The 14,961-nt window shown below is 39.0% G+C and overlaps 1 protein-coding gene across 1 annotated transcript; it reads right to left on the bottom strand.

The window, feature by feature from the left end:
* Positions 1–9,273: 9,273 nt before the first annotated feature.
* Positions 9,274–13,678, bottom strand: LOC103474857 (homeobox protein otx5). Its single transcript, XM_008426115.2, has 3 exons — positions 12,917–13,678; positions 11,546–11,697; positions 9,274–11,433 (listed from the first exon to the last, which is right to left on the bottom strand). The coding sequence occupies exons 1-3, from the start codon at positions 13,014–13,016 to the stop codon at positions 10,795–10,797; spliced, it is 891 nt and encodes a 296-aa protein (XP_008424337.1). The 5' UTR covers positions 13,017–13,678; the 3' UTR covers positions 9,274–10,794.
* Positions 13,679–14,961: the final 1,283 nt, after the last annotated feature.

Here is a 14,961-nt window from a genome sequence, read left to right as displayed (position 1 = left end):
CCCCCCCAGCTCACTCCTAGCTCCCCCTCTCCCCTCAGCGTGTGATTGGTCTGGCGGCTCCAGTTTTGGAGATTAGGCCATGTTTCCCCACTTTTCGTCCCCTTGTTCCAGTCTCTCTCTCTCTCCTCTTTTCTGTTTCCCTCTGCCTTTCTCGCTCGCGTCACATGATCCGTTACATCACGGGATTGAGGTCAGAGCTGGATTAGGGCGAGCTACGTGAGCGAGCGAGCGAGTGAGGCAACGCTGGAATTACTGAAAGTGAAGGAGGAAGGATGGAGTTGGGAGGGCGGATGTTCAGATCATTCAGAGAGAGCAATGGCGGAACAGGACGGAGCACAGCAAGGGGAGAGGATGATGATGAAGGTCTGAACGCGATGTGAGAAAATAAAATGAGAAATTAGAACAAAGAAAAACTAATTCAGTTTCTGTATGACAGATAAGGAAACCAGCAGGGAACATACATGTGGTGGAATGAAAGGGTCAAAGGTCAATGGCTCAGACAGCGAGTCAGATCATGCTGTTAGTCTGTCAACAGTTCTGCAATGAGGAAAAAAAACACAAATTATACAACATGACCTATTAGATTAAAGTTGTATTTTTTTTGTAAACTATTTATTTCTCTTCTTGCTTTGGAACATTTATGATGAGGATAGTTTATCTAATGATTGTAACTAAAAGACAAGAAAAAAATGACCACGTGTTGTTATTTCAACCCAGGTTTATTAAAAGTGTTTGCAGAAAAAGTTTGTTGAAAAAGTTGCAAAATGATGTTTGTCTTTTATATTTGTGCTCCTACATTTATAAGGCAAATATTATCATTCATTGCAAATGTCAATTTCTATGCCCGACAGTGAGGAGTGCATATAAAAGTGGGCAAGAAAGAAAGAGCAAAATTAAAGGTTGCAATAGAGTTATGATGTCACATATGGGGCCCAGAACCCAGTATCAATGCAACATAAAATGGAAAGAATCTAAATTTTAACTTTCACCTCCACTGTAAGGTTCATGACATAACAATTGTGGTGATGGAAGTCAGGAGAAATTAAGTCACTTGGAGACCTAACAGACCGGCACTCCACCCAGAAACTTAAAAAGTACTCTGCGGCCATCCCCATTGGTGATTCTCTGCTTGCAGCAAAAATAATAATTCAAGACTGACAAAGTTCTGGAAACATTCAGAGTGACATGACATTTTATAACACAATCAAGTAATATGTTACCTTCAGCTGTTATAAAAATGCTAAATATATCAAACACAACTTAAAAGACATTTGACTTTGAAATTGACCTCCTTTTCTTTAAGAAGCTCCTTCATTATGCAGTTAACAACTGTTCTTAGGAGCGTTGGACTAAGAAGTGGTTCATATGATAAACTCAGCAGATGTGCTGTTCTATCAGGTCTTGGCTAATTGCTGCTGCCGCTAGTCTAGAGGAGCTGAGTGGCAAGCGCGTTGTTGAGGACTGCAATGTGAGATTGAAGCTGGAGAGACGCCACCCGTACATTTATTTTCAACCTGTTTTTTTTAATCAAAAACAAAACATCAAAGTGAAGAAATTCAAACAGAAGCTACTGATTAATTTAAATAACGCCAAACTATTTTACCTCCAGTTCAATGTTTTGACTATACACGTGCAGCAGCTGCAAACTTAATCAGCTTTATGCTTTATATTTATATATTTGTGTAATGATTTTTTTTCCAATCTAACTTGAATGCCCATTTTTCTTTTTTTTTTTCTTTAAAGGATGAAAAATGTTGCAATGTTGTCTTTAAAATGACAACAGTACTTAGTGTTGTCCTCCTGATAAACAGGACCTAACCTGACCTGAGCTGTCACGGCAGAGATCAGGGTGAAGAAGTGAAAGCTAGGCAACAGATTAAACTAGATCACCTTGACATGAACTTTAACTCAGTGTTTGGTCCAATCAGAATCAGAATCAGGGGGAAGTACTGGGGCTGCAAGCTGCACCCATTATACAAGCAGAAAAAAAGAAGACAATATAAAAACCAAACAAAATATAAATTATATATACATATTAAAAAAATAATTTGTGTATATTAAATATTCAGAAATTATTTAAAAACAAATAAATAATAAACATTTGCACAGATACCCCATAAAGGATGTCAAACAGGGAGGAATGGTAGAGCACTACAGAAGTATGAACGCTCTGTAGTACATTTTTGGAGGAATCAGTTTTCAAATAAAAGGAGTTATGTCAGGAATCCAGCACCGTTTTGCTTTTACTAAAATATTATCTACAGAAAGAATGAAAACAAAAAGACTTTGACACAGGGAAGCATCTCATTTTTCTTTTCCTGCTCATTTTTGCAGGACTTTATTTGTGCTGGATTCCACCCGCCCTCTTTTTTCTCATATTTGTGAGGTTAAAGTTTAATTTACATACGACACTTTATGTCCCATGATGCACTTGGGCTGTGGGAGCATCTGTCACTGGGGAGTGGACATTAGAACCAATTTGTCATTTGCTTTAATCCCGCCGATGAACAGAGACATGTCAAGAGAGACACAGACGTACAAGTTGAGAGATGATGAGGAGAGAGTGATGGCAAGGATGAAGAGGAAGAGCACACGAAGAAGGAGGAGGAAGAGGGAGACAGTAATCCTGTCTAATTCACTTAGTGTTGCGCTGAGGGAGCAGGACACTAAGAGGATTTGGGACATTCTCCAAATTAGATCAGCAAGAACGACAAACTGCAAGGAGAGCTGGAACAGAGGAACTCTGGGGCAAACTGGGAGAGGTGGGGCCGCATGAGGGCAACCAGCAAAACAGAAGGACCGAGGGAAAAAAACAAAACAAACGAGGTTTTAATAGCTTGAATCGGTCCTCAGGAACTCCCAGACATCAAAACCTCACCTGTCTGCTGAAGAATCTGTGTTCAATACTCTTAGCTGTGCCAAACACCAACTACTCCCATAATCCCGACAACTGTTTCAGTCAAACATATTAATCTGTGGCTCTGAATGCTGACTTTTACTATTTAGAGATATTAGCTAGGTGTTAAGTTGTAATCTGCAGTAAAGCCCTAAGCAGAAGTGTATACTGAGGTTGACAGTGCTGGTTGATCCATTCATAGTGTAATACTGATCCTGTTACCACTACCAGCTGCAAATCACTCAAACCCTACTTACACTGCAGGGCTATGTGATTCAGCTGCCACACAAATCGTATTTAATGATTAATGCAATCTATCACACACCTTCAGCATGGCGCTAATTTATCTCCTGATGAAACTTATTAAGCACCTCTGACACATAACTAAAAGTGAAACTATGTTGTGGCTACATGGATTGAATTAAGTAAGGAAATGGTGCGCTACACTTCCTGAAGCCTGAAGAAAAGAATGTCAAAAATACAAATAACATTTCAGATAATATTAATACATAATCATTTGTCATGTTCAGTGCTTTCCTTAAATTTGACCTAGACTTAGTAGTGTTTCAGTAAAAGTAAGTTGGCAAACTACAACCTTTGGGACTGTTTATGGATCACGGTGGAGCTGAAAATGCCATCTTGAACCTACTTCAACAAATTTACTGTCATCTGGACAAAGAAATACTGTGAGGGTCATTTTTATTTTATTTCTCCAGTGCATTTAACACAATTCAGCCTGATTTGCTTCATCAGAAACTCCAGAAGCCACATGTGGAGGCCTCAACAATCACCTGGATCAATGACTATCTGACAAACAAGCCGCAGTTTGACTGTGTGTCTAACCAGGTTAGCACAGGAGCACCTCAGGGAACTGTACTCTCACCAATTCTTTTGACTCTGTCCACTTCAGACTCTGACATATTAAAATGATAAGACAGAAAATAACATAACAGCAGCTTTTAGTTGTGAACTTCAGATTTTGTTGAACTTCGGAAGAAAGATTTTTCAGCAATCTGATTCTTCTCCTCTGGAAGCGCCACACAGTTTTTCTCATTCTCTACTGTCATGGAATGTCCCAAATCTCCCATTTTTGATATGGCTTCCTGATACAATGTGTCAGTATACATTCGGATCTGAATCAGGCTATTTGACTGGAGCGCACAGAAATAACAATTCATTTCAGTTTATTTATATAGTGCCAATTCACAACAAATGTCGTGTTGAGGCAAAATAAAAATAAAAAATCATTTGAATTCCATCATACGTGCATTCCAAATGATCTCAGTGGTCAAATAATTCAGTAAGCTCAATTCATTATTCAAAGTAGTTTAAATTTCAAATTGAATACATATTTAACTAGATTCTGACTGAATATCAATTGTACCTGCTGTACTAACATGCTGTTTGTTGTTCATCTACTTGACAAAATAAACTGGATTGAATAAATTGATGCTGAAGATTATTTGTCCCCAATTCTGATCTGCGTCAGTTGATATATTTAATATCTGCTTAAATCCAAATGCATATTTCAGTGATTCTTGAGAATAGGGACAAAACAGGTCCTATGGATAAAGCACAAAATTTGAATAAAATAGACACAAAATATATATTTTTTCAAATATCTGACTTAACTTACCTGGGTCATGTGAGCACAACAATGTATATTTTTCCTGTGTTTGCAGAATATTTTTTTATTTTAAACATTTAAACAACATTATTTAAACATTATATATTTTCCAACTCCATTGAAATGTGTCCCTAGTTTTTGTCAACACCGTCAGAAATGAAAAGAATGTAAAAAAAATCAGGCATTATTGGGGGGCACCAGAACTTCTGAGGACCCCATGACCACTTCCCTTCTCTTCCTTTCCTAAGAGGGCTAGTTAGCTCTGGTTAGCTTGTTGTTCTTTAGTTTTTTCTTCTTTTTATTCCTAAGTTGTTTGTCACAACCATGATGTGTCAACACCATAAATGACAATTTACAAAACTTTTATGAAATTTTGTGAAATAAAAGCTTAATTTTAGTATACTGTAAAGATCTGATGGATCTGATGAGCTACAGTATGGCCTCCTTCAGAATAACATCATATAAATTGAGGTAGTTTGGCATTTTGTCAACTCCGTCAGATGTCAACTCCATCAGAGTTTTTGTCACTCTTTCAGTGAAATTGTTGACAAATCTCACTTAAATGTGCAGTAAATTCATTTTAATGTATTTTACATAAATTGCATTACTTAACATGTATCATGTTTTTAATTTTACTCACTAGTTTGTCACCACCTTCAGTTCTATGTCAAATCCATCATGTACTGTCAACTCCATCAGATGGACTTTTTGTTTTTTGTTTTAAATAATACTTTTTTGTTTCTTGAGAAGCATTTGTCTGTGAAATTAGCAAAAATATCACTAATAAGGTATTTTAAAAATCATTTTATATTTATTTTTGTCAGATGGTGATGACAACGTTCTAGGTCAGGTCGATTAAAAATGTAATTTTTTTTAAAAATGTTGCAACTGGGAGCCTGTACCTTAGCATCTTTACATTTCCAAAACATTATTTGTCATATTTGCATACATAAGGTTTAGAAATAATTAAAAAAAATTATGGGAAAATTAAAACCCATTTTGTCCCTATTCTCAAGAATCACTGATTTATTTTCTTTTGTATTCAAGTAGCTGCTGCCACTACTTATCTTTCAGAGTCTGTTGTCATATCAAAAGTATCATTGACATGAGTGTAAGCCTGTACAAATATATGCATTGATGAAAAATAAAACATATTCTGTTATATAAAAGCATGCAGATCTTTCAAAGTGTTTCTTTAGATTTTTCTTTTTTCTTTTGTCACGTGTAAATGTTTCAGACCATCAAACAAATGTTTAGTTAATATAACCTGACTGAAAGCAAAACATAGTTTTCGAATAATGTCTGTATTTATTAAAGAAAACCAGCTATTCCAAACAAATTAATTTAATATTTAATACCTTCCCAAATCCACAAACAAGAGGGAGACCGAAAAGAACAAAAGGATTTTTAAAAATCTAACTAAAACTACAAAATATTTCAGAAACAGAAAATCATTTTGACAGTCGCACATGGTGGTGGCAGTGTGATGGTCATGACATGACCATTTTAGGTTGTTCATATCCAAACACCCTGCAGCTTGGCTGAAATTGAACAATTTTGCTAAGAGGAGGGGCAAAATTCCTCACCATGCATGATGTAAAACATACTGGATGGTAGTTTTACTTTACTGTTGTGCTGACTGTCTCAAATTAAAACTTTGAGAGAGTCAAATAAAAACTGTTTTAAAGTTGAGGGCAAATTCTTTCTAGAGAACTGTACAAAAATATCTGCTAAAAATATTAAAACACATGAAATCAGAAATAATGAGGCTTCCATGCATACGCAGGATGTTTTTTGTTTTTGCACTTTTCTTGCAATATAAAGAGAAAAAAGTTGTTTTTTTCCTCTTCATCTTAAAAATACTGCATCATGTGATTCTGCATTTTTACTGACTTTCATCATTTTGCACATGCGCATCAGGCATGTGTGTAAGAATCTGCATTTCTAAACGTTTATAAGATGTGCTTGACGTTTGAGAGGCTGCACTTGTGTGTTTGTGTCTGACCGCGTGCTTGGTGTGTGTGCGCTTTAGTGGCGTTGGGATTAGGAATCGATTAAGAGGAAATTGGACTGCAGGCTGAGAGAATGGGAGCTAGGGGGGGCAAAGACAGAAAGGGGTGGAGGAAAGGCCAGGCAGCTCAGGCAGCTGCAGCTGCAGCAGCAGCAGCCTGTGGCATGATTACACTGCGCCTCCAGAGCAGGCCAGCCACCAGCTTGTTTGTCGGGGATTAGAGAGAGGAAAGAAATGAATCATATTTCTAAGTCCTGACTCCGTGTCTCTGCGCTTTACAGTCCATATGCTGCTGCTGCTGCTGCTGGGGATTACAGGAGGACACTGTCTTCGTCTGTCTGTCCATCCATTCATTTATTCATTTGTCCATCCGTCCGTCCGTCCGTCCGTCCGTCCGTCCGTCCGTCCGTCCATCCGTTTGTGGAAGGATGCTGAGCTCAGATTTATGCCATCAGGCTGAATGATGTCTAAAGGTCCATTGTAAGCCATTATAAACAGCTGTTTGCGTCCCACAATTAAGCGATGATTAAGCTTATATTTGCAGTTTAGTTTATTTTGGTTGTGTGTCTCTGTGTTGCCCTGTGACAGACTGGCGACCTGTCCAGGGTGACCCCGCCTCTCACCCGGAACATTAGCTGGAGATAGGCACCAGCAACCCTCCCGACCCCACTGAGGGACAAGGGTGTATAGAAAATTACTATAAAGTTAAACGAAAACATTTCTATTTAAAGAAAAATATTTCCGTTAGAGAATAATTAAATTTGTCACTGAAATTCTCATGCTAAAAAAAATGATACAAGTGATCGCTGGAGGGGCCACAAATTGTTCCAAGGGCCACAAATGGCCCCCTGGCTTCACTTTGGACACCATTGTCTCAAAGATTAATTCCATGCAAGTCACACTTGGAAAGCTAGTGTGGACATGTAAAAAATATATGTAAGTGCAAATGTATGTATATAATAAGGACCTATTAATTAAACTGTTTTTATCTTTAATCAGTAAGTATTTATTACTGAAACATGAGCATACAAAGTATTACAAGCACAAAAGAGAGCTACAGTTCAACGTTTAGTTGTTATCTTTATACATGTGAAGAGAGTTAGAAAGTGTGTTGTGTATTTAGTTATACTCTGATATGAAAGCGCCAAGTATTGAAAGATGTTCACTTTATAATGACTGTAACCATGAACAACACAAAGCAGCTATACTGAAACCCCCCTCTCCCCCCCAGCCATTTTAATTAAAGTAATATATTAATTAACTTACTCTATGAATGTTTTTGCTTTTGATCAGGGAATAACATTATAACATAACGTAAATCTAAAAAAAAAGTTGATTTTGGATAATACCTCCTCTTTAATAATTCAGTCCCACTGTGACAAGCTCAGTTTATTGTTCTACCTTCCACGTTTTCACTCAGACACAGAGGTCAGAGGTGAACCTTTCAACGTTATTGTAATACAGCTTAAATACGTTCCTCTGCTAAGAGCATTGTGTCGCGATACAAGACCCGCTGCGCTGGTGCAAGATATCATCTGAACACGCATGAGCTAATAGCACGCTTAAAACCATCCATGCAGTCCACTTCTCATAACCCCGGTAGAGCTGACCCCCCCGACCTTTCAGTGGCATGAAAACACAGCCAGAAATCCAAAGTAATCTGCCCGTCCCTCGAACTTTAGTTTGGGCCCAGCAGAGTGATGGGACTCGGTTTAATGGCCACTTCTAATCTTTATTCTGCCCTGTTTCCTCCCATTTCTGCCTTATGGTTATAAGGTTATACCCGCTGAAACTCTTCTGTGGATTAAAAAAGCTGCTCTCACCGTGCCACAACAAATACCAGAGAAATCACAAGAAAATGCTGCCTTGTACAATCCCTTGCAAAAGTATATTCATCGTGTGAATGACATGAGTGTCATACTCATTGGGTGTACGACATTTTTGTTGGAAAGCTTACAGAAGAACTGTTAAAAAATGTGAACAAAGAAATAAACAAACTGAAGATGTGGTTTGATGGCAACAAGTTGTCGCTAAAATTGATTAAAATTAAAATTATGTTATTTGTGCTGCACAGTGGGCATAGTTGGTAGAGCTGTTGCCTTGCAGCAAGAAGGTTCTGGGTTCAATTCCCGGCCCCGGTCTTTCTGCATGGAGTTTGCATGTTCTCCCTGTGCATGCGTGGGTTTTCTCCGGGTACTCCGGTTTCCTCCCACGGTCCAAAAACATGACTGTCAGGTTAATTGGCCTCTCCAAATTGCCCCTAGGTGTGAGTGTGTGTGTGCCTGGTTGTTTGTCCTGTGTGTCTCTGTGTTGCCCTGTGACAGACTGGCGACCTGTCCTGGGCGAACCCTGCCTCTTGCCCGGAACGTTAGCTGGCAGCAACCCTCCCGACACCACTGAGGGACAAGGGTGTAAGAAAATGGATGGATGGATGGATTGTGATACTCTAATGAAAGTAGTTCTAATTATTGAATTAATTGGTATAAGAACGTATAAATGATGAACTTCTTTAATCTCATGAGAGAGTAGTAAGCACATGATAAAATTCTTTTTATATGACTTTTTTGCAAGAACAAATAGGCTCAAAATTTGTCCTCTAGATGTTTAACCTTGATAAAGACAAACTCCAAAATATCTAGCTCTTTAAATCACAACTTCTTAATTATGCACAGTTTTTGTTGGTCTACTGGAAAAATGCTGCTTCGTCTAGTGATTTAGAGACAACAGTGAACCCAGAGCTTTAATTAAGTCATTTAATGTCTCATCTGAAACATCAGCACTATCTAGGTCATGGTGAAAACGCTCAAACACAGGAGACAAATGCAAGGTACAAAATAATCCATGGCAGAAAAATATAGGCAGAGAAGACTACAATGCAAAAGAACAGAATACATAAAATGATCAAGAAGCGTGAATAACATTGTGTGTCATCAGTGCTACTTTTATTGGATGAACCCCTGAGTTTGAAGAGAGAAAAAGAAGTATAAACAAGAGAAACATGAACAGTAAGCAGTTGGCATTTTTCTAGATTTTAAGGATGACGAAGAGAGAGACAGAGCCTGCTGAGTGACACCAGACGAGATTGCATTTTCAAGTTTTAATATTTACAAAACAGCAACAGAAAAATACCTTTATTAGCAACATCCATGTCGGCTGAAGACGTAGTAGCGACGATGATAGTATTAATACTGATAATACTGAACAAATGACCATTTTTTTAGTTGTTTTTTTCTTTTTCTTTTTTTTTTACTTCAACAAGTTCACAATTTTTTTTTAAAAGAAACATAGTATTGTTAAAATCTAATACAAAGAAATAATCAAACAAACAAAATAAAATTGAACACACACACACACAAAAAAAGTTGTGTCACTTCTTTACAAGTCGGAGTGGAGCGAGGCACCGGACGCTCTGTGCAAAAGGGACAGGCTGCCCCTTCCTTTACTCTGCTGCGGTTTTCTCTCCGGTCAAGCATCTCTCAGGCAGCTGACTGTGAGGGGAGTGGGCACCACAGTGTGACTGCTGCTGCCCACCCTGCGTGGAAGTGATCATATTGAACAAACAATGTCCAGGTTTGTCTCTGGAGGGGCCAACTCTTCCCAAAAGGCTGATTGGAAACATTTATGTCCCCTCTTGTTTCTGGACTAGTGGCTATCCTGTTAGTCGTCGTAACTGTGACAACCCCTCAGCTCTTTTCCTGACCAAGTCACAGTTCTCAGATTGTTAATCAGGCGGATAAATTAAAAACTGGAGGAACAGATTTTGATTGGTTAAAGAAAAAAAGTCTAGGTCTGCTTCGGGTTTGTTTCCATTAGATGTGCTGATTTCAGATTACATCAACAACCAGTTGAACTGATTGCTTCTTTTTTTATTATTATTATTTTATTATTATTATTAATCAACGCCTGTTTTTAACACTCTGGTGTAACTAATTAGATTTTATTGTAGCTATACAACAAGTCTTGTGACATTTACGTTTTTTAAAAACACACATAGAAACCCAATAGTCCAAGAAAGAAAAAGAACTCAAGCATTAACAGATCAACTTCCACACTTCTTTTATTCTCCTTTTCTGTAACATTTAGCTGATTGGTCCCTCAGCTGACGTCACTAATGTCTCTGTGTCCCCAGCTTTCTGTCTTCTACTAAAACGCCAACAGTAATATGGGGATTATTCACACTACTTCATTTTTTTTGTTTGTTTGATTACCCACCTCTTTTTTTCCTCCCCCTTCCCCCCAGCTGTTTGAACACGCTGTTATTTACAAGACCTGGAACTTCCAGGAGTTCTGGTCTTTGTAGTCCAGACAGTCAGCGGCATTGAAATTGAGCTTCCAGGCAGCTTGGTCTTTGTAGTCTAGACAGTCGACGGCTCCGAAGCCCAGCGAGGCGGCTGTGTAGCCCTGCGAGGAGAGCGAGGCGGGGGACTGGCTGAGGGGCCCTCCCATCGAGGAGGCCGTGATGGGGCTCAGGGCCCCTCCGGTCCCCGACAGCTGCGGGTGCATGGGGGACAGGTAGGAGCTGCAGTCCAGGCCGGTGAAGTAAGAGGAGGATCCGGCGTAGCTCTGGCTGTAGGCCGGGGCCTGGGTGTAGGTCATGGGGTAGGTGGTGGTGCGCTGCATGCAGGGGGTGGTGGAGGCTGACAGCGGGTCCGGCAGCGGGGAGATGGAGGCCGGGCTCCAGATGGAGACGGTGGCACTGGCGGAGCTGGAGCTGGGGGTGATGGCTGTGCCTGGAGGAGGGGGCGGAGGGCTGTAGGGTCCATTGGTTGGGTTGGCACTGGCCTCCGAGGGCGCTTCTCTGGCCGGGGAAGCCTTCTTTTTAGGAGGCCTGGGTTTGGATTGGCCGGTGCTCTGCTGCTGCTGCTGGCGGCATTTGGCACGGCGGTTTTTAAACCAGACCTGCAGAGCGCCAAAGTGAATCAGAGTGGTCAATAAATAAATAAAAGGAGAGGATTCACAAAAATATGAGAAACGTTTCCACATGTTGGCCTAAATTGTCCAGTGACGATACCTGAACTCTAGACTCAGGCAGGTTGATCTTGAGAGCCACCTCCTCCCTCATGAAGATGTCTGGGTATCGGGTTTTGGAAAACAGAGCCTCCAGGATGTCCAGCTGCGCACGCGTAAAGGTGGTGCGCTCCCGACGCTGCTTTCGTGGCGTACCTAGAAAAAAAGATTATTATTATTATTATTATTATTATTATTATTATTATTATTATTATTATTATTATTATTATTATTATTATTATTATTATTATTGTTGTTGTTGTTGTTATTTTACTTTAATTTTGTAGAAAAGATGCGCAACATATTTTGTAAGTCACAAAATATGTTATATTTGATTGTTTTACAACACTCTACGAAACATAACATAATATGTCATATATACCTGGGGGGAAACAGCGTTTCAATGAAATCGTCATCAATCCAGTGCAAGTAAAAATCGATTCAGCTTGTGTTTGGGGAATTCCTTTTTCTTTTCATTATTATTATTATTATTATTATTATTATTATTATTATTATTATTATTATTATTATTATTATTATTATTATTATTTGTGCGGGTTTCTGGTTTTCGCGTTTAATGAGATTTCATTTAATTGTCCAGAATACTTTAATAGTTTAGAGTTTAAGAAGGAGTTGATTTTTTATTACTATTATTCTAATTTCTCTGTTCTTCATTATTTTGATTTTTTTCCTACTGACTCTTCACGAGAGAAATATTTCGATAATTATTTATATTATTTTTGTTATTATTGTATTTTTTTTATCTTCTCGGGGGAAAAAAAGGTCGTTTGAAAAAAGACCCCCTTTTACTCGGACTCTATACTTATCGTCCAAATTGCTCGATTTTCTTCTTTCTGATTTTTGTTGGAAAGCTTCACTAATCGGCGCCGGAAATCCCTGTTTTATTTGAATTATTGTGTGGAGATGACAGATGTGCGCAGCGCATCGAAAAACAATAAGCGCGTTAACCCACTGAGTAAAAAAAAAACAAGTGGATAACTAAAAACACACAATGAGAGTGTCTTCAGGAAGTAGGTTAGATGATTAGCGCAGCAGATTGGAGTTTGTTTTAATTCGGCGTGAGAACAGGCTGCATTGTCATTCACACACAGTTTCATTGTTTTGCTTTTCTTTTTTTGACTCTGTAATCCTCTGAACTGACAGGTCAAGTGAGCACATGTCCTGATGCCCGAGGAATCAGGCACATTCAACGGAGTATGAAAACTGAAGGAAAGATTTACGCACAATTGACTTGCAAGTTCATTTTCACAGGCTTGCACGTGTGTATCAACTGAGAGAGTAAATTAGAGGGATGAAATAGACACTAGGAAAACATTCAGTTAATAGAAAAGAGAAAAGTAAACTTTTTACTTACTGGGGTATCCCACGGCTGCGGTGTGTAGCAGATCCATGCCCGGGCCGGACAGCGTTAACCCGTTCACGGCGTAATGGGGCTGCTTAATGTAGGACATCATGCCTCCTGCCGGCTTTAAAACACTCCCTCACTCCCTCACTCTCTCTCTCCTTCTCTTGGGCCGGGGGCCGGCTCTCTGAACTATTCTCCAGGGGGTGTCTCTCTCTCTCTCTTTTTCTCTCTCTCTCTCTCCTTTTCTCTCTAACCTGTTTTCCTCCCTCTCTGTTTTTCTTTTTCTCCTGTTTTTCAGATGTATTTTTAAAATTATTTTCTGCCCTTGCCTTTTGCGTTCCTAACTTTCTGCAGCAGTGCACCTGTTCTCACCTGATGCGTAAAAGCGCAGCGGACCGGAATCGCTCTCTGACCCTTTAGCTCTGATTTTTTAAAAATGACAACGAAAAAAACAACAACAAACAAACAAACAAAAAAACTGTTTAAATCAACAAATGACCAAATTGTCTGAAACAAACCCGCGCATCTATTTTTCTCCCTAAAACTTCGTGCGTAAAGGCAGTGCGCATCAGGAAAAGAAGTTGCTCAGAAAATGTTTGCCTGTCTCTCCGCGGTGCTGATCAGGGGCCCGACGCGGTTCCCGGTCCCTGACAGGAGTAAGAGGATGCGCTGCAGGGTGGACAAGTGAGGCGAGCAAGAAGAGACTGGCTAATTAGAAGAAACTTCTTAACCAAGTAGACGCACAGAGCCCTACCCCCTTCTCTCTCTCTCTCTCTCTCTCTCTCTCTCTCTCTCTCTCTCTCTCTCTCTCTCTCTCTCTCTCTCTCTTACGCAAACTCATTCGCTCACGTTGCGGGTTCAGTTTGGTTATCCTTTGTTTTACTTTATGAATTGTTGCGCATCCGTTCTCGCTGTAAGCTATGTTTATTTGACATATTAAATTTACATTTAAAATTAAACAGTATTTTAATACACACACGCGCACACACTTGTTGATATGCTCAGCAGTTTACACAAAAAAAAACGGAAAAGAGTGAACAGTTAAAACCAAATAACGACATTTGAAATAATAAGGTTTGAAGAAAGCTTGTGTATTTATCTGAGCTGTTTTTTGTTGTTGTTGTTGTTTTTTTTTTTTGTTTTTTTTTTAAATAACGGCCATTTTTAAATTAACCTCCTGAAATAATTGGGCAACCACTGCCAGAGAGCCAGGGTAGAGTTATCAAGAGGCGGAGAAGTGGGTACAGGCAGGATTAAAAGCAACACAAAGACCCCGTTGTTCTGCGCTTAAATCCCTTCCTGATCCCCAACATGCTCCTTTAGGCCCCTTCATTCATACATTCACCCTAAGCTTTAATAATAATAATAATAATAATAATAATAATAATAATAATAATAATAATAATAATAATAATAATAATAATAATAATAATAATAATAATAATTGTCCAAAGCCAGGCAAAGGCACAAGCAAACTAGCCCTCTTTACAGGTTTTGAATAGGCCAGATTTTCGTACATTTCTTGTTACGCTCCTGGTTTGGAGTCAAGTGCTCCCGACAGTAAACCATGCTGCTTCTCCTTAAACCTGTGGCCTCTCCCTACAGCAGGCAGTCTTGGTATTTGGTTTGGCTTAGCCTTGATTTGCTCTGGCTGGGCTTCGGCTTGTATGTTTTAGACCAGGGATGACCAAGGGCACACAATGGAGCAAATCTGACCTGCGAGCAGATTATAGTTGGTGACTTTTAAAAAAATCTTTTAGGGCAGCACTTCCACAGGCAAATAAAGTCTTCGTAAAATAATTTTTCAAAAGTTACTTTTGTTTCTCATCACTAACCAAACCTCTAATCCTCTGCATCATTCTGTATAAATGTTGCCAAAAATCTAGATATGCGTACCAGTGAGGTTCATTTGTCAGATTAAAAGTGCTATTTAAAAGTTTTAAATCTTTTAAATGGTATTCAACATACTTTTCATTAAGGCTACACTTCTGTTAAAATTTTTTTTTTATGGTTCTGACGTAAATTCTAATTTAAATGTCATATTTTGATTACCT

Source organism: Poecilia reticulata, linkage group LG13, assembly GCF_000633615.1.
Source record: "Poecilia reticulata strain Guanapo linkage group LG13, Guppy_female_1.0+MT, whole genome shotgun sequence".
Classification (NCBI taxonomy): domain Eukaryota; kingdom Metazoa; phylum Chordata; class Actinopteri; order Cyprinodontiformes; family Poeciliidae; genus Poecilia; species Poecilia reticulata.
This window is presented reverse-complemented; position numbering and strand designations above follow the sequence as displayed.

What these genes read in the sequence shown, in the direction of transcription:
- LOC103474857 (XM_008426115.2), bottom strand. Translation starts at nt 13,016, where the DNA reads ATGATGTCCTACATTAAGCAGCCCCATTACGCCGTGAACGGGTTAACG. An exon ending in CGCAGCCGTGGGATACCCCA is followed by an intron (nt 11,698 to 12,916) that starts GTAAGTAAAAAG and finishes CTTTTTTTCTAG; the next exon opens with GTACGCCACGAAAGCAGCGT. An exon ending in TGCCTGAGTCTAGAGTTCAG is followed by an intron (nt 11,434 to 11,545) that starts GTATCGTCACTG and finishes GGCGCTCTGCAG; the next exon opens with GTCTGGTTTAAAAACCGCCG.